The sequence below is a fragment of the Astyanax mexicanus genome, chromosome 13 (assembly GCF_023375975.1).
Source record: "Astyanax mexicanus isolate ESR-SI-001 chromosome 13, AstMex3_surface, whole genome shotgun sequence".
Taxonomy (NCBI): domain Eukaryota; kingdom Metazoa; phylum Chordata; class Actinopteri; order Characiformes; family Acestrorhamphidae; genus Astyanax; species Astyanax mexicanus.
The window spans coordinates 371581-391927 of NC_064420.1; the positions used below are offsets into that span (position 1 = coordinate 371581).

Genomic DNA, 20347 nt, shown 5'->3' on the forward strand with positions numbered 1-20347 from the left:
ACTTTTAAGTTACTACATGATTCCTTAATAATCTGATGGATCACTTCACAATTCATTTACGTTGTAGGAAACAAATAAAATAATAAAAAAATGAATGAGAAGGTGTGTTCAAACTTTTGACTGGCACTGTAGATAAAACATTGCCAATATAATTTAGACATTAAGATTGCTTGACATAAATAAACAGATAATTATATATAAAAAATCAGTATATATTTTAAATTAATGCATTAAAAATGTATATTCTTAGTTTTTCTGTTCTTCTAATCCGTTGATGTAGGATAAACCGGGCGGCTTTAGGACCCCGCGGACACCCGTTGTTTGAACGGGCGGCTTCTGCGCGCTCCCGTCTCACCTGCTGGCGTGAGGCTGCGCGCTCCCGAGCCGTCTGCGGCCATGCTGCCCGGTGAGCGCGCGGAGGAGCCGTGCACCTGCAGCGCGCGCGGATAGAGGAGCGGAGAGAGAGACGCAGAGAGAGAGAAATAAAGAGAAAGAAGGAGAAATAAAGAGAAAGGGAGAGACGGGGCTTCTGCTGCTGCTGTTTTTCCTCTCGCGCGCTTCGGCGGAGCTCGAGGCTGCACGCGGCTCCTCATCCATCACACCGCGGCGTGACCGGTCATCCGTTACAGCGCCGGAGAACGGGAATCATCCGCCAATAATCCGGATTATTCAGCCCGGATTTCATGATTCGACGATTCCTATCAGGTCGTTTTGAGGCGCGAGGCGGCTCTTAAAGGGAAAGTCCGCGCGAGGACAGCGCCTTTTGTGCTCAGCATGAGTGATGCTCACCGGACAACCGGCAGCAGAGGACGGGCTCGAGCAGGGTGTGTGCGCGTGCGGGGTGTGTGCGTGAGTGTGTGTGAGTGTCTGCGTGTACGGTAAGGATGCACTGAACATTTAACGTTTTACCAAAACTGAACAATAGATGCGTCTGAATACTGAACATAATGATACATTTTACAGAATACTAAACATAATGATACATTCTACTGAATACTGAACATAATGATACATTTTACAGAATACTGAACAAAATGATACATTTTACAGAATACTGAACATAATGATACATTCTACTGAATACTGAACATAATGATACATTCTACTGAATACTGAACATAATGATACATTCTACTGAATACTGAACATAATGATACATTCTACTGAATACTGAACATAATGATACATTTTACTGAATACTGAACATAATGATACATTCTACTGAATACTGAACATAATGATACATTCTACTGAATACTGAACATAATGATACATTTTACTGAATACTGAACATAATGATACATTCTACTGAATACTGAACATAATGATACATTCTACTGAATACTGAACATAATGATACATTTTACTGAATACTGAACATAATGATACATTCTACTGAATACTGAACATAATGATACATTTTACTGAATACTGAACATAATGATACATTTTACTGAATACTGAACATAATGATACATTCTACTGAATACTGAACATAATGATACATTCTACTGAATACTGAACATAATGATACATTCTGCTGAATACTGAACATAATGATACATTCTACTGAATACTGAACATAATGATACATTCTGCTGAATACTGAACATAATGATACATTCTACTGAATACTGAACATAATGATACATTCTACTGAATACTGAACATAATGATACATTCTACTGAATACTGAACATAATGATACATTCTACTGAATACTGAACATAATGATACATTCTGCTGAATACTGAACATAATGATACATTCTACTGAATACTGAACATAATGATACATTCTACTGAATACTGAACATAATGATACATTCTACTGAATACTGAACATAATGATACATTTTACTGAATACTGAACATAATGATACATTTTACTGAATACTGAACATAATGATACATTCTACTGAATACTGAACATAATGATACATTCTGCTGAATACTGAACATAATGATACATTTTACAGAATACTGAACAAAATGATACATTCTACTGAATACTGAACATAATGATACATTTTACAGAATACTGAACATAATGATACATTTTACTGAATACTGAACATAATGATACATTCTACTGAATACTGAACATAATGATACATTCTGATGAATACTGAACATAATGATACATTTTACTGAATACTGAACATAATGATACATTCTACTGAATACTGAACATAATGATACATTCTGCTGAATACTGAACATAATGATACATTCTGCTGAATACTGAACATAATGATACATTTTACTGAATACTAAACATAATGATACATTCTACTGAATACTGAACTACTGAATACTGAATACTCATTTTGATACATTTGGGCAAATACTACATACTGAACGAAATGTTCTTCTAAATACTGGATAATGTATGTTAAACAAAATTATATATTTTACTGAATACTGATTATAATGATACATTCTACTGAATACTGAACAAAATGATACAATCTACTGAATACTGCACAAAATAATACATTCTACCAAATATTAAATACTGAACAAAATGATACAATCTACTAAATACTAAATAAAAGCAAAATTATATATTTGTCCGCACACTGAATACTAAACAAATTATACATTCTTCAAATGCTGGATACTGTATACTGAATACTAAAAACGTTTTTTGAAGGTTTTTATAAATTTAGCTTTCGTTCATTTCAACTTTTTTAACCACTGTATATGGAAATAGCTTTAAAGTGTGCTGTATTTAAACATCCCAGCAGACTAATCAGTAAAGCACATTATTCGGCCGAATAATCACTCCGGTTGCCGAATATTCGGTGCATCCCTAGTGTACGGTGTGCTCTCGTGCCTATTCTAATTACAGCTATATTGGATTACAGTGACGTAGCCTAAAACATCCTAACAATATATTGCATTGTGTAATAGGTGTGTGTGTGTGTGTGTGTGAGTGTGTATGCGTGTGAACATGTGTGTGTATGTGTGTATGTGTGCGAGTAAAAGGTTCCTGGGCAAAAGGTCAGTATATATTCAGTTGAGTTTTTGATGATTATAATATTTCCTGTTCTCAGGTGCGCGTGAGGCTGAGGAAGGTGTGTCTGCGGGAGGCGCGCGCGCGTGTGTGAGACCACGGGACTGATGAGCAGAGGAGCTCGCGCTGCTGAGTTTTGTGTGGAGCTGTGAGGAGGAGGAGGAGGAGGAGGAGGAGGAGGAGGAGGAGGAGGAGGAAGGAGGAGGAGCGCGTGCGGCATCATGGCCCTGAGCCGCAGCGTGGAGCTCGAGCACTTTGATGAGCGCGACAAAGCGCGGCGCTCTGTGCGCTCCTCGGCCTCCGCCGCCGCGGGCACGAGCACGGGCACCGGCTCCCCGAGCGGCTCTCGCGCCAGCAGCCTAGCGCCCAGCCCCGCGCACAGCGCCAACTGCAGCTTCTACCGCACGCGCACGCTCCGCGCGCTCACCTCGGAGAAGCGCGCGCGCAAGGTGCGCTTCTACCGCAATGGGGACCGATACTTCACGGGGCTCCTGTACGCCGTGTCCGCGGACCGCTTCCGGTCGCTGGACACGCTGCTGGCCGAGCTGACGCGCTCGCTCGCGGACAGCCTGCACCTGCCGCAGGGCGTGCGCGCGATCTACACCGTGGACGGAGCCAAGAAGATCAGCAGCCTGGACGAGCTGGTGGAGGGTGAGAGTTACACACATACACACACACACACATATACACACACACACACAACACACACACATTCATACTTTACACACACAAATTTCCTAATATTACATTAGTTAGTGTTTAGTGCTTCACCCGTTCACCCGAACTTGATTGATTGATTAATTGATTGATATATAGATAGATGGTCAGCGGTAGAATTAGGCATGGAGAACATGTGCTCATGTGAGGTCACTCCAAAGCTTTTCATTCTTTTGCAAGAGCTTTCTATAGAGCATATACCAGCAGTGTGTGTGTGTGTGTGTGTGTGTGTGTGTGTGTGTGTGTGTGTGTCAGTGATGGGTGCACTTTAAAGTAGCTGAATGAATTTATTAGAAAGTCTTTCCGGATACATTTGGAGAGCTGGGGCTGATTTCCCAGAAAGATATTAGGCCTAGTCCTGAACTACACAGCATTTTTAATAGAGATTTTCTATTGAAGGGAAAAAAATAAGCTGACCTGCATATTTTACATGGGACAGGACCTTGTATTATGTCCCGTGACTTTTGCTTTTTTAAAGAAATTTTACTGAAAAAAATGTAATGCATATGACAAATTCCATCACATACATTTATTTTCAATGAAGTTTAAAACCATTATATGTAAAATAAAATATTTGTCACATGCAGATCAACCCCTACTTAAACATAAGTAATAATATATTCAACAGTGAATTTTTTTAACACTCTTCCAGTGACTTTTGTCTCATGAGCACAGAAGAACATTGAATCTGTAGAAGAGTTGCTTGTCTGATTGCGTGGACAGTTCTAGCCACTTTCTATCCAATCCTATAGATAGTTGATGTGTATGTATGTTAATGTATGGTAATAGATGGGACATTACCATCTACTGATCTACTGTCCTCTGTGGGTGGTAATGCTCCATCCAAGAATGTCCCATCTATTAGGCACCCAATATCTAACTATAATCAGGCCTCGCTCGAACTCTGATAGGCCACGCCACCTTGCCATAACCATGGCAACCACTGCTCAGCCTCACTCACAAGATAACACCCCATAACTTAAAGGATAACTAAAGCCCCCTGATTTTGGCTGGCTCCACCCTAAGCTCAAGGACACTGTGTGATGTATGGGTGTAGTGGTGGGTCAGTGAGGGGCACTGGATGATGTATGGGTTTAGAGGGTATGGGTTTTAATTGACTAAAGTACACAGAAACAAATCCTCGCCTACAGCACAGTTTAACCTGTGACGGCGCTGCAAATACATAAATACATGACCACACACACAAAGTGCATGGACCCATTAAATCCTATCCTAGCAGTTAAACTGCTGACCCCAGCAGCACGTCTCCTGGGACAACCCTATGAGAGAAAAGCCATTATTCAATAATTGATGCGAGTGGTTGTATTGATTCTGAATCAAATAGGTAAATATTTCATTATTGAGCGACATTATAGCATTACCTATAAAAAGACCTTAACATCTAGAGCAGAGTTTGCAGAGCTGCTGCAAAGGGGCCGTAGACCAAAATAATTTATTTTTATTTTGCAATGTAAAAATGGTTTCAAATAGTCATTTAAACGATACTGAAATTTTCTGAAGCTTAATGCAAATAAACACATACAACTGAAGAAATATCTTTTACAAATAATTTGCAAAATTTAATTATTGGAAATGCACCTATTCACTAGTGATGCTCCAACACCAGGAGGGTTAAAAAGACCAGCACACGCCTCCTCCGATACATGTGAAGTCAGACTCCGCCTCTTTTTAAACTGCTGCTGATGCTTTAGCATTGCCAAGTAGCATCACAGCGCTAACGGTTCTCCAAAAAGAGCAGCGACTCTGTTCTGATACATCAGCTCACAGACGCAGCCCTGTACTGATCCACATCACCCTAGGAGTGATGAATAGGGTAAAGAGAGACCACCATCCACTGTACCCACCCAGAGAGAGAGATCAAGGCCAATTGTGCTCTCTCAGGGCTCCAGCAGCTGATAGCAAGCTAATTACAGCATCTACTCTGAGATAGTGACTGCACAGATTTGAAATCACTGCTGTTTAAATACATTACATCGTATTATTTCTAGAACTCGCTGTTCCAGAATTCCTGGTCCTTATCTTGGCATTCTCAGCCTAACGTTAATCTCCTTCAGCGTTTTTACTGCCTTCCTCTTCTTCGTCTGTTGCTTCTGCTTCTGCTGTAATCCTTTAAGTGCTTCGTTTAGCAGAAATTTAACATTACTCTAAAACGCCATCCTCTTTCTCTCTCTCTCTCTCTCTCTCTCTCTCTCTCTCTTTCTTTCTCTCCACTGTCACATTTCTTTCTCTCCAACTTCCAGATACAGTGCACACAAAAGCTTCTTAATGCATTGATAAACTACTAGGCACTAATCCGAAGTGATTGATTGTGGTTTACTGAGAAGCACAAATAGCACTCGGATCAATACAGGAGAATCCGCCTCCCCAGACACATCACAGATCCATAACGGAAGAGGAAACCGTTCCCTACACGAGCAATAACCATCACAGCTCCAGTATAAACACACCGCTGGGTTTATGATCCAGACTCGGGGATTTGCTGCCTCGGGGGCATGGGTTCTGTGTCATGATGCTTTTTCAGACGCGCAGATTAAGCCTGGTCTTGGACTGAATTGCTCCGACAGTCTCAAATGAAAATCCATTTTAGGCCCAAATGTTATGAAACAGTTTTAAGAAGTGGCCGGTCTGAGAGGGCATGTGTGGAATCTTCCGGATGAGACTGCGTGTCGCGATTTGATGAGAAATGGTTTAATAAAACACAAATAAATCAGTTCTCTCACTGAAAGCCTGTAGAGGATAAGATTAGTGTCAGCGCTGGTTAGCAGTGGAACAGACGCTGTGAGAATTCATAGATTATTCTTTGCTTACAGCAAAATTACTTTATCAAAAATTTGTCTGTTAGTTATAGATCTATACATCTGATCACAAAGTGGCTGATCTTAAGAAAATGTAAGAAACATCTAGGATTATCTAGAAACATACTGTAAAGTATATGTATATATACTTTTACAGTAAGAATATACCATAAGGTATACACACAGTATACTGTAAGGATTTTCTAGAAATGATCTAGAAATATACAACAGGGTATATATACTGTATAACTCAAGGATGAGCTAGAGCTATCCCGTACTATACCCTATATCGTAAGGATTATCTATAAATATACTGTTTATTATTATTTTATATACCATATAACATAAGGATGATCTCGAAAAATACAATATATTATATACCGATTATCTAGAAATTATAAGCAGTAAATGTAAGGGGTAAATGTTTAGTTCTTGTATTTTTAGATCTCGCTGCTGATTCTGACATCATAGTTGATCCTCTAAACACTAAAGATAAGATCACCGTGTTCAGACAGTCTTTGATCTTTCCTTCACCAGACACACTGAAACTATCACTAAAATAGCCCTGTATCATCCTCCAATCATCAAAGATCCTACTACTGCATCCAGAATGCATATTATACACAGCTTTATTTTACTTTAATCCTGGATATATGGAGATATTTTGAGTGCATTATTAATAGTATCAAGATATTTTGCATCATTGACTTCTGTTACAAATATTTTTTTAATATCTTAATTAGGGGTGTGCCATATCTTATCGTATGCAGTAAAAAAATGTAATTTTCATTGTGTTGCAGTAGTGAAATCTTTAAAAAAAATTCCATTAAAAATTGTTATATTATTTTAGGGTCATATTGACCACCTCTATTGGGTGGGACAGTTGGCATGGCTAAATTGGAGAGAAAAGTGTGATAAAAATATAAAACCCGTTACTCTATGATGGAGTACAAAGACAGAAGAATAAAACTCTGTATTATAAGGTTTATTTTGCTCTCTCCTGCAGGTGAAAGCTACGTTTGTGCGTCTAATGAATCCTATAAGAAGGTGGACTACACCAAGAACGTGAACCCGAACTGGGGCTCTCGGCAGGCCGGGGCCGGCGGGGGGCGGCAGGGTTCTGGTGGAGGGCCGAGTCGGGAGAGTAAAGACTTCATTAAGCCGAAGCTGGTGACTGTGATCCGCAGTGGAGTGAAACCTCGCAAAGCCGTCAGAATCCTGCTGAACAAGAAAACCGCTCACTCCTTCGATCAGGTTCTGGCCGACATCACCGAGGCCATCAAACTGGACTCTGGAGCCGTGAAGAAGCTCTACACCCTGGATGGGAAACAGGTACGTCCATAACCACGTTCACACCAAAGATCTGAAAATGCTTTACCTGTTAGTACCTGTATATAATCTACACTTCAGTCCTTTACTCTACAGAACTACAGTTTTATCATTAATAACATTATAAAGTTTCATTGGTCCTACAATAAAACCCTGTGGAACACCACAAGATCTGCTCTATCAACCAACAGTTCACCATCAGTTCACTACAGTTTCTGCACTACAGTTAATTACAGATAAATAAACTAATAAACTCTGTAGTTCACTGATCGGCTCTCTTGTTGATTATTTTACTAAATACAGCTTTAACCAGCAACAATAATCAATCAAACTATTTATAAACCATAATACTAACTTATAGACTGTAAAAGAGCGGGAAAACTCCACACAATTAAAAGTCTCTGGAATATAATCAAGAGGAAGATGGATGATCACAAACCATCAAACCACCAAACTGAACTGCTTGAATTTTTACACCAGGAGTAAAGCAGCATAAAGTTATCCAAAAGCAGTGTGTAAGACTGGTGGAGGAGGAGAACATGATGCCAAGATGCATGAAAAAAACTGTGATTAAAAACCAGGATTATTCCACCAAATATTGATTATTTCTGAACTCTTAAAACTTTATGAATATGAACTTGTTTTCTTTATTTATTATTTGAGGTCTGAAAGCTCTGCATCTTTTTTGTAATTTCAGACATTGATGATGATTATTAATAGTATTAATGCTGTAATAAGGGATGTGGGTGTGTGTGTGGGCGTGGGTGTGTGTGAGTGTGTGTGTGTGTGTGTGGGTGTGTGCTGAGCTGGAGAAACCCCAGATCTGTCAAAAAACCAACACACACTGACTCCGGCTGCAGGACGGTTACCATGGCAACCTTTATCCGCTCCTCGCCTCCCGAGCGAACTCACTGAATGTCTCAGCACACAAGGTGGTGTGTGTGTCTGAGAGAGTGTGTGTGAGTGTGAGTGTGTGTGTGAGAGAGAGTGTGTGTGAGTGTGTGTGTGTGTGTGTGTGTGTGTGTGAGTGTGTGTGTGTGTATTAGAGAAGCCCTGGACTCATTTGTATGCCGCACATTTTCTACTGCAGAGAAGGAGGGGAATCCTTGAAAGACTCATTTGTTCTTGGCGAGACAGAAGTGTGTGTGTGTGTTTGTGTATAGTGTGTGTGTGTGTGTGTATAGTTTGTGTGTGTGTGTGTATATTGTGTGTGTGTATAGTGTGTGTGTGTGTGTGTGTGTATAGTTTGTGTGTGTGTGTGTGTGTGTGTATATTGTGTGTGTGTGTGTGTGTATATTGTGTGTGTGTGTGTGTGTGTATATTGTGTGTGTGTATTCCTGTACCTCATCAGCAAAGCTGCCAGTCTCTCATAGCAACTGCAGACTGTCTCTCCCAGCGGCTCCTGGAATAAAACTGGTTTTTATTTGCTGAGTTCTGAGTTTTGTGATGTAGAGAATAAGAAAACAACGTCATGTAGAAATTTATCAGGGTTACCTCAGTTCATCATATATATACCCAATAGTGCTGGAGTTATACAGTAGAGAATAATCAATCAATCAATCAGTCAATCAATCAAGTACATTACGAGTACATTAACAATGCAGTTGAGTATTTATACAGTATAAGAGGGATAGAAAACGTTAAATAAGCAATTAAAAATAGGAAAAAAATAAATAAATACACATTTTAAATGAATACATTTAGTATAGATAAATATAGAACCAAAAAAAAAAAAACAGATAAAAAGTAAAGATTTATCTGTAAATAATTTTCCTTTATGTAATGTAAAATAGAGAAAAATAATAATAGTACAATTAAATAATAAAATAAAATAAGAGTGATCAGAAATGGTAAAATGAATAATAATGAACTAAGATCATAAGAGTCAAAATAAAAGTATAAAGTCTGTAAAACAATCACAGGCTTTCTGAATTGTTCAGTGAATTCCATTCAGCTCACTGCTGCTCTTTATTATATATTATGCTGATTGATAATATTCCTGTGTTTTTCTGTCTTTCCTGATCTTATCAGCTCACCAGTCTTCAGGATTTTTTCGGGGATGATGACGTGTTCATCGCCTGCGGCCTCGAGAAGTTCCGTTACGCGCAGGACGATGCTGCGATCGGACACGCAGGAAAACCCTCAGCAGCGGCCTTCGTTAATGGTGAGATTATATATATTATATTATATATTTTTTATATTTATCAGAATATAATACAGTGTGTGTTTACGGCTTTGGGGCAACTTTACATTAAAACTTTACACTTTTAAATCACTCTTAAAAATAAATACAGTACTAAAGATTCTCTGAGCATTACTGTAGAACTTCCCAAACTTTAACACTTTAAAACCAAATACAGCAAAATCATCCACTTCATCGTTTTCTGTTGCTGTGCAGGTAAAAAAGCTCAGTTCTACAGCTACAGATTTGCTGAACTATCTATATATTTAAAATACTTTTTTAAGAGTGTTAGAAATAAAATACCTACAAAAATCAACAGCTCTGCTTTATATCTTCATGTTTATTATAGTAACTTGTTTGCTGTGAAGAGCAGATTTGACCTTTTCCAACATATTGATCAAAGCACAGATTTAAAACAAATTTGGGAGAATTTTTAGTGCATCTCCAAAAATTAGAATACCATTAGAAAGTTGCAGTGTTTTTCCAGAAAATCTTACAGCACTTCATGTTTCCTTCTGACAACTTTTATGCAGATTTCATTTTCCAGCAGGACTTGGCACACGCCCACACTGAGTACCAAAAGTACAAACTAGTCTTAAATAATATTCTAATTTTCTGAAACACTGATTTTTGGGATTGCATTAAATTAATTTGAGATGCACTGCTACATATATCCACTTATAATCTACAGTAATATATCTGATTTATTGCTTCTGTTTCAGAGTGTAAGATGAAATCGTCGAAGTCGGCGACTCCTGTAAAGCCGCCCTCAGGTCTGACTAAAAGCTCTCTAGTGACCAGATCAAAATCACCGGTTTCAGGTAAAGATATACGATATAAGATTTTCACCTTTTATAACTGATATTGTTCCATTTAATATCAAGCAGAAAAGCTCAGTGGTATTATAATACATTTTAGCACAAAAGGCATTAACTAATTCTTAATGTTTAGGCTTAACGTAAACTAAATAAACCAATCAGAGTGTCCGCTGTCCTTCCCTTTAATCATAGGCAGGTGTGCTTTGACTTTTGCGCATTGATATCTTAACAGCTTGAAGATTTTGGGTATTCACGCTGTGAAGGAGCTCCAGCAGCTTATTTACAGGAACAGCAATGTTATTTTATTTACTATTCTGTAATAAAAACATGTTAGCTCGCTGGCAGGAAGTGGTGTTATCCACTGCACCACACCACCTATTTTATGGTAGCTCACTATTCTGGTTGGTGATTGGTTGTTTCTTTCAGGCAGTGATGTATCAGGAGCTCCCACCCCAGTGATGAAACCACCGAAGACCCCGAGCAGCTCGGGCAGCCTGAAGGTACCAGTGTGTAAAATCATCACTATAATAAACAGATAAACAGATCTCACTCGTTTACAGGTTTATTATATTTAATATGTGTTTTATTGTGTCTCTGCTGTAGATTTCCTCTCGCCACGTCTCTCCCTCCCCTCCCCCCTCCGGAGAACTGAACGGTGCAGAAGACTTTAGCTTAGAAGGTAACACACACACACACACACACACAAATACACACACCGCACTTATCTTCCACATATAAGCCTGAGCAGGTTGCCGCATATGGCGAATTCAAGCTGCATGAAGCTCAAATCCACTTATTTATTCCACTGGGAGACAGCTGCATACATCTGTACAACATATATAAAATATATAAATAAAGAAATATAGAATAATGTGTGTTGTATAGTGTATAAGTGTAGTGCAGCACTATTCACTAACATATACACTACTGCTCTAAAGCTTTTCCCATTTATTTATTTTTGCCTATTGATTTATTTAAAGGAGAACTCCGGCGTGAAATTGAATTTGGTTGTGTTTATTAAAACGTGATAAAAAGTTGTTATCTGTGTTGAATATCTCTCCTTCGCTCTTCTGCAGTTTTCTGACATCCAGTATTTTCTGCACTTTACCCAAACAGACTTTAAAATAAGTAAATGGGGCATATATATATATAATTTACCCTGCAGATAAATCACTTTTTACACCGTTATTTAGAATCACAGTAGCTCCGCACTTCACTGGTAGAATCCGGAGAGTCCTGATATTTAAAACCAGACATTTAGAGCTTTAAAACTGAACAAGAAGATTATTAAAAAACACTGTTTACATCCCATAGTGTAGATAAATCTGTAGGAATATCATCTTAAATTTAAGTCACAATAAGTCAACCATCGAGCACCAGAACGAATAGTAAAACCTTTTGAGTAGTGTTTATGTGTTTATGTATTTTGTTGTTGGTTCTTTGCATTTTAATATCAACAGTAATCAGATATTTTTTCAGCAGCAGATGGAATTCCTGCATTTACAAGGAATTAATTTATCAATCTGCTCAACTCAAATCCTACCTATTCGCTCTCTCTCTCCGTCACCTCTCTCTTTCTGTGTCTCAGTAAACGGAAATAAGGTGCAGTCGTCCATCATCACTGATAAGTACAAGGTGGGGAAGGTGATTGGAGATGGGAATTTCGCTGTGGTTAAAGAGTGTGTAGAGAGGTATGGTATAAAACACACAAAACACACCTTTATATCATCATATTTTAGGTATTAATGAAGTGATGGTATAATATTATTCACATTAATCTGCAAGACAAAGCTTACATTAGAGTAATAACACCTTAATAATGAAGGATCTTCTGCTTTCTTGGTTTACAATAGCAAGATTTCATGGTTTTTGGTAGAAATTTGTCCTCTGAAAGCTCTTATGGCTCAGACACATGAATCCTAGTGATTTTTGTCAGTCAAATTATCTCTAGTTCACGCCTCCAAAGTAGCAACACTAGCTTAGCAGGTATGCTAACACTTTACTATGCTTTGTGCTTTTTTGAGGTTATTAACACAAGGGTTCACTTACTTTTGCCACTAGCAGTATAAGGTTTTAATGCTTGTTCTCAATAAAGACATATATTATGATATATATTTTTGTTATTTATTTTAGGCACATTATATTTATCAATACCCTTAACTTAGATGAAGATCAGATCGTGTTTTTTTACACTTTTTTGCAGAAAATAGTGAAATTACAAAGTGTCCACCTACTTTTAATATATTATATAGTATATTTTGTTGGAATAACCCTCTGAAAGATGTTTTTTGATGTGTGTGTGTGTGTGTTTGTGTGTAGGGCCACTGGGCAGGAATATGCTCTGAAGATAATAGACAAGGCAAAATGCAGCGGCAAGGTCAGAATAAAATTATATATTTATTCAATTTATTTTGGAGCATTTCTACTGGTCCACTGTCACAAATATTATTTACATTTTTGCAAATATATGAATTTCACATGGTTACCTTACAGGAGCACCTGATAGCCAATGAAGTGGCCATACTGCGGCGGGTCCGGCACCCCAGCATCATTATGCTAATTGAGGAAGTGGACACCCCGACTGAGCTGTACCTGGTGATGGAGCTCGTTAAGGTGGAATTACTGAATTCATTTACATTAATTTAATTATTAAAGAGTTATGCAGATGAGATTGTTATCTGGGAGAGAGCATGTCTACCTGTTCAGGTGCAGTTTAACCTGATTTATTAGACAGATCATTAATAACATAATATGAGTCTGAGAGCATATAGAGTTGTTTAGTTTACTCATATTTTCTGAGTGGCTCTGAAAGCAGGTTATTTCTCTTCTCTAAACACTTTTAATTTAATTTTGCCTGTTGTTTGATTAAAGTATGAACCACTGTTTAAAGGCTAAATATAAAAAATGCTTATTGCCGTATGAACTGTGGGACTGAGCTGATAAATACATCTGATCAGAGTTTAATAATTTAGATCTACAGAATGGAGCTCTCAGAATTTCACACAATGTTTTGTTTTGTTTTAGCTAAGATATAGGTCTAATATAATAATGTTGAGTTGGATTTTTAGTGTATTTTCAGTTTATAGGTCATGAAATATATATCTATATTTTCCCTGCAGGGAGGAGATCTGTTTGATGCCATCACCTCGTCCACAAAGTACACAGAAAGAGACGCGAGTGCGATGGTTTATAATCTGACCGGAGCTCTCAGATACCTGCACCGCATGAGCATCGTACACCGAGACATTAAACCAGAGAACCTACTGGTACATAAACACACAAACACACACACACACACACACCTGTCACCTTCTTAAAACCTGTACTTTTTTATTAAATAATATAAAACTGACTGCAGGCACATCAAGAAATTTTTGCTTGACTGTGTCTATGTTTATTAAGTGTTTATAGTTTGGTGTCAAGTTTTGATGAATCGACCAGGAAATGCTGCTTTTTTAATATTATTTGGACTACAGAAGAGCCTGAGAGAATAGAGTGTTGATGGAGTGTAAGATAGCAATGAACACTAACACACAGTCCTCCCTCTTTCTTATCCAGGTGTGTGAATATCCCGACGGCACCAAGTCTCTGAAGCTCGGGGACTTTGGTTTGGCCACTGTAGTGGAAGGACCACTTTATACTGTGTGTGGAACACCCACCTACGTTGCTCCAGAGATTATTGCAGAGACAGGGTGAGTGAGTGTGTGTGTGTGTGTGTGTGTGAGTGTGTGTTATGGGTGATTTCTAAATTTTTTAAGTTGTGTGTACTGTACCTGCAGCAAAAATGTAATAATAACCCGTGTGTATGTGGTTTTTTTATGTGTGTATCTGTGTTTTGTGTGTGTGTGTGTGTGTGTGTGTGTGTTAGGTATGGTTTAAAGGTGGATATCTGGGCAGCCGGGGTGATCACATACATCCTGCTGTGTGGGTTTCCTCCGTTCCGCAGTGAGAGGAATCAGCAGGAGGAGCTGTTTGAGCAGATCTTACTGGGCAGACTGGAGTTTCCTGCACCTTACTGGGACAACGTTACTCCCAGTGCCAAGGTCCGCCTCCATTAACACTATAATAACCAGCCAATCCACCATCAATACTCAACAATACAGCAGCTAACTCCCCATCAATACTCTAACACTACCCAACTACCAACTGTATAATACTTCCCAACTTATTCACCATCAATACTACATTAATAATCCCAGAAATTATGAAAAATCATCACAAACTCAGAAGATCTACTGCAGCATCAGATGAGACTCATGCGTAATTGGGCAAAACTTGGTTTTTATTGGCAGTATAGACCAATTACTGTGTTATACTCTGCAGCAGGGGTGTTGGCGCAAGCTGTTTAGACCAATTACCGTACTATACTCAGCAGCCGGGGTGTTGGTTGGCACAAGTGGAGGTGGTCGATTCCCATATTATATTCTGCAGCAGGGGTGATGCAACAAACACAGCTTGTGCCAACTGTCACATTACAGTCGGCAAAATAGGGTGTTGGCATAAGTGGTTTAGGCAAATTACCATATTATACTCTGCAGCCGGGGTGTTGGCACAGGTTGCTCGGGCCGATTGTCGCATTTACCTACAGAATCGTGTGTGATATTTGCAATCTAGGAATTAATCCACACTTATAAAAAATCACACTTAAAATCTATTAATTTTTCCAAAAAACGTCAATATGGCTTATAATCCTGTCAGTAACTAGTGGGAGCGCCCCCTTGAGGGGATTATATTTTCCTGTTTTGAACGTCACAGAGTTTAAAGGAGAGCTCACACAGAGTTTGTTGTTGCATTTAATTCATAACCAGTGGTTGTCTGGGAGCCCCAGATCAATTGATTGGTTTGCTTGCCCCGTTGCAGGGGGCCTGCGTCTATACATGCTTGAGTCTAGAACCTTGAGACCCATAAAAATAACTGCATTAATGTGTTTATTTATATTTATGCAGGATCTGATTGGTAAAATGCTGCAGGTGAATGTCAGTGCTCGATACACTGCAGAGGAAGTCCTGTCTCATCCCTGGGTTTTGGTGAGAAACACACAGACATTAATAAAAACATAAATATATATTATACACACAGATAATCTAATCTAGCTCCAGAAACATCCAGCACACTGATACACACCTTTAAACCTTTATTATTTGTTATTTTATTTTGCGTGTGTGTGATTAGGACGATTCTACGCTGGAGAACAACGTTTCAAGTGAAACATCAGACACAGAACACACACGCGACAGCACAGCTACAGAAGCACAGGTAAGACCTGCTGTACGTGCACTAACACTCACAATCAAGAGTCACACGCAGCACATCTGTCCTGTTCACTAATTCAATATTTTCCTCTGTTTTTTTATGTTCCAGATGGATCAGCTGCAAGGCAATGGTGAGTATTTTTAATTTAATATTATTTCAATTCATTTAATTATTAAATAAACTAATTGACAAAAAAATAAAATAAAATAACACACCCCAGATTGCTGCAAAACTAAGCATGCAGTTACTGTATGTTTCAGGCAGGTGTGTAAATGATTACCAGTGTGTTCTAGACACATTAGACACTGGGTCTTGCCACAAGAGGGCGTAGAAAAGTGCTTCCTGACACTCAGAGGTTAGTTTTGGGTAGTGCACCTCTTGGTGAAAGATTGCTGATTGCTAGATATTCCTCTGTGTACAGTTTCGCCCAGAAAACATATATCGAATTTTTCACACTATAAGGTGCATTACGAAACACTAGTAAGGAACAGGGGTGTCGACATGTTTTCCTTCTAATTCAACAGATCTCGCCACTGTGTGAAGTGACTCAGTAAACAAAACTGTAATTCTTAAAAAAAAAAAAAAAAGTTTAAAGTTAAACGAGTGCTGAATGTTAATCTACACAGATTTCTCTCCTGAATTTACAGTAAGCTTTCCAGATTTATACCAAGGCTAGGTGCAGCAGCATTAGCATTAGCGGCTAAACGCTTAATGACCCTGACTGTTATTATTTTGAATATACACATATAAATGAAGAACATCACTTTACATCAGTAAGAGAATAATACCTAGCAGTAGCAGTACAGCTGCTGCCCTCTGTAACATGACTAGATAAAATAGTTTGTTTATTATTTTGTTTATTATTTTGTTTATTAATTGGATGCATTTTCTCTGTGTTTTAATGTTTTTTTATAGAGCAAAGTCCGACATAAACAGACAGACGGACAGACGTTTGTGGAGGATCAGCAGAAGAGAAGCTCTGCTCGCTCAGCCCAAGCTTAAAGGAATATTTCAACCAGAAGCGCCGGCGCGGCTAACCGCTAAAGGCTAAAGGCTAACCAAGGCTAATGTTGGACTTGAATAATGCTAATGGGTCTTTAGTAGCTTCCATCCAAAATCCAGTTCAGCACTTTTGGGTGAAATATACCTTTAAACTCGACACTCTGCAAAACCTACTGAGCTGCGAACACCAGACCAGCAGACCCCGCCCACTCGACCCACCCCTCCAGAAGCTCCTCCCCTTTTCTCCTCACCTACAGTCTGTTTATTCATGTGTTTCATCCTCATCCTCTCGTTTATCTCCGGAGTTTAATCCTCTCGTATCTCTCTTCTCCTCGGTCGGGGTTGGGGTGTATCAGGTGTCTCAGAGGAAGAGGGCTGATCTTCACTTTAGTGCTCCTCTGTTCACCATCGCTGAGCTGCTTTATTCTCACGCTGTAGTGAAACAGCTCACACTTCTCCTCTCAGCAGCTCTACTGCTTTAGCTCTCGGGGAAGAAAAGGAATAACTGAAGGAAAACTGCAGGATTTTTCAGAATGACCTTGATTTTAGTGTAAAACTTTAACTATAGTGGAGTTTCAGCCCAAACTTTTTTGGAAAATTTTAAAAATGTGCTTGTAAAAAAACTGCATGTAAAAAAACAACCCTTGTGAAAAGGAAGTATACTTAAGAGCAATGAAAGTATGTTCAAATTAGTTAAAGAATAGTAAAAGTGCATTTTCAATTTATTAAACATAATATGAAAATACACATTAAATATACTTTCTCTGTATTTCCATAAAATGTATCTTTGAGCAATATACTTTAAATCAAACGTTGTGTTGATAGAAAACAAATATATATATATATACATAGTGCCATTAAATGCTGTGGAATAGTGCAAATGGAAAAGTTTTATTCCAGTAGCATTAAGATGTACAAAATATTTGCATCCATACGCAAAGTAGTACATTTACAGCATACTTCAAATGTAATAAAATGATGTTTAAAAAACACTTAAATCTTAAAACTTAAATCTACTTAAGTTTACAGGAGTTACACAAAAAAGCTCTTAAAAGCACAACTTAATGCTTTTGTTGTATTTAAATTTAGCTTAATTACAGTTGAAATATATTTAAGTTGCCATGTTAAGTATACTTTTAAAAAACACTTAATACACTTTTAAAAATTAATACAAGGGAATAGTCACATAGTGTTCAGTAGTGTGTTTGGCTTTTGGGCGTCTCACAACTGTTTTTAAGGTTTAGTGATTTTTTCCTTAGACAAATACAGCTCTGTAAAAAACTAAGAGAGCACTTCAGTTTCTGAATCAGTTTCTCTGATTTTGCTATTTATAGGTTTATGTTTGAGTAAAATGAACATTGTTGTTTTATTCTATAAACTACAGACAACATTTCTCCCAAATTCCAAATAAAAATATTCTCATTTAGAGCATTTATTTACAGAAAATGAGAAATGACTGAAATAACAAAAAAACTTAAATAATGCAAAGAAAACAAGTTCATATTCATAAAGTTTTAAGAGTTCAGAAATAATCAATATTTGGTGGAATAATCCTGTTTTTTAATCACAGTTTTTTTCATGAATCTTGGCATCATGTTCTCCTCCACCAGTCTTACACACTGCTTTTGGATAACTTTATGCTGCTTTACTCCTGGTGCAAAAATTCAAGCAGTTGTGATCATCCGTCTTCCTCTTAATTATATTCCAGAGGTTTTTAAGTTATCTCTTTATTTTGTTCAGAGCTGTATAAATAAGCATTTTAAACTTGTTGTATGGACCTGAGGATTCCCCCTAGTGTCCGAGGTTTAGAGCCAACCCTTGCACAACTAATACAATTTGTAATTAGGTTGAAAAATCCTGAAGTTTTCCTTTAATCAAAGCTTAAACCTGCACAGATCGCGCTGACGACTCCAGTCTGACGAAGTCCAGCTCCTGCACTCTGTGAAATCTGATATATCCCACAATCCTCTGGTCTGTGTTTTGCTCACAGAGTCTCTAAAACAAACCAGCGACCTCATTTCCTACTGCGCTGTGCTCTTCTTTACCTCCGTCTCTGTGTGTATATACTGTATACGCTGTACTGTACGTGTCTAGATGTGAAAACCATGGATCTCTCAAATCACCAATAGATACTTTCATACAGTGATTCATTAGACATACAGGGGTTGGACAATGAAACTGAAACACCTGTCATCATTTTAGTGTGGGATTTTAGGTTTCATGTCTAAATTGGAGCAGCCTGGTGTTCAATCTTCATTAATTACACATTGCACCAGTAAGAGCAGAGTGTGAAGGTTCAATTAGCAGGGTAAGAGCACAGTTCTGCTCTAAATATTACAATGCACACAACATTATGGGAGACATACCAGAGTTCTAAAGAGGACAAATTGTTGGTGCACGTCTTGCTGGAGCATCTGTGACCAAGACAGCAAGTCTTTGTGATGCATCAAGAGCCACGGTATCCAGGGTAATGTCAGCATACCACCAAGAAGAACCAACCACATCCAACAGGATTAACTGTGGACGCTGTAAGAGGAAGCTGTCTGAAAGGGATGTTCGGGTGCTAACCCGGATTGTATCCAAAAAAAACATAAAACCACGGCTGATCAAATCACGCAGAATTCAATGTGCACCTCAACTCTCCTGTTTCCACCAGAACTGTCCGTCACCACAATCAATTATTGTGCTCTAAAACCAGGTGTTTTAGTTTCATTGTTCAACACCTGCAGTTCTGTCTGCCATTCCTTTAACTTTACATCTATTCCACATATCAGTTCCTATATGTGTAAATGCATCAGATCCTGGTGTGAGTGCATGTGTGTGTGTGTGTGTAATAAAGAAAAAAGGATAAAAAGATGGTATTAGTAAGTTTGAGAGATATTTGTGAGCCTTGTTTGATTGATTTGAGGAATCTGAGCAGCCTTGACTTTTGCTTTACACCAAAATACGGTTGGCCAATGGATGAAGAGAACAGAAGTACTGTATTAGGTGTGTGTGTTCATGAATTGCCACCTCTTGTCCTTTTTCTGAAAGTAAGTGTTTTCATTCATTTTATTTCATCTTAAAATCTTGAAATAGAAGAAGGAAGATGAGGGTGGTGGATGAGTGTGATCATGGTGAAAGTAATAGTGATAGTATTAACTTTTGTACTGTGGTTGAATATTTGGGCCAAACATTCTCTGCCTGTAATTATGACTGGTTTTTATTTGATC

General features: G+C 38.3%; 1 protein-coding gene across 3 annotated transcripts; it reads left to right on the plus strand.

Moving 5' to 3' along the window:
- The first annotated feature begins 362 nt into the window (after positions 1–362).
- Positions 363–19996, plus strand: LOC111194070 (serine/threonine-protein kinase DCLK2). 3 transcript variants are annotated; one of them, XM_049486383.1, is made up of 18 exons: positions 363–878; positions 3059–3669; positions 7558–7883; positions 9912–10044; positions 10785–10883; positions 11307–11380; positions 11484–11559; positions 12469–12571; positions 13200–13257; positions 13374–13493; positions 14000–14146; positions 14439–14572; positions 14749–14923; positions 15827–15907; positions 16053–16136; positions 16242–16263; positions 16394–16488; positions 17049–19996. In XM_049486383.1, the coding sequence occupies exons 2-17, from the start codon at positions 3240–3242 to the stop codon at positions 16462–16464; spliced, it is 2133 nt and encodes a 710-aa protein (XP_049342340.1). In that variant the 5' UTR covers positions 363–878; positions 3059–3239; the 3' UTR covers positions 16465–16488; positions 17049–19996. The 3 variants fall into 3 exon arrangements, with proteins under 3 accessions (XP_049342340.1, XP_049342339.1, XP_022532746.2); XM_049486382.1 differs by having other exon boundaries at positions 363–824; XM_022677025.2 differs by lacking the exon at positions 16394–16488 and having other exon boundaries at positions 365–824.
- Positions 19997–20347: the final 351 nt, after the last annotated feature.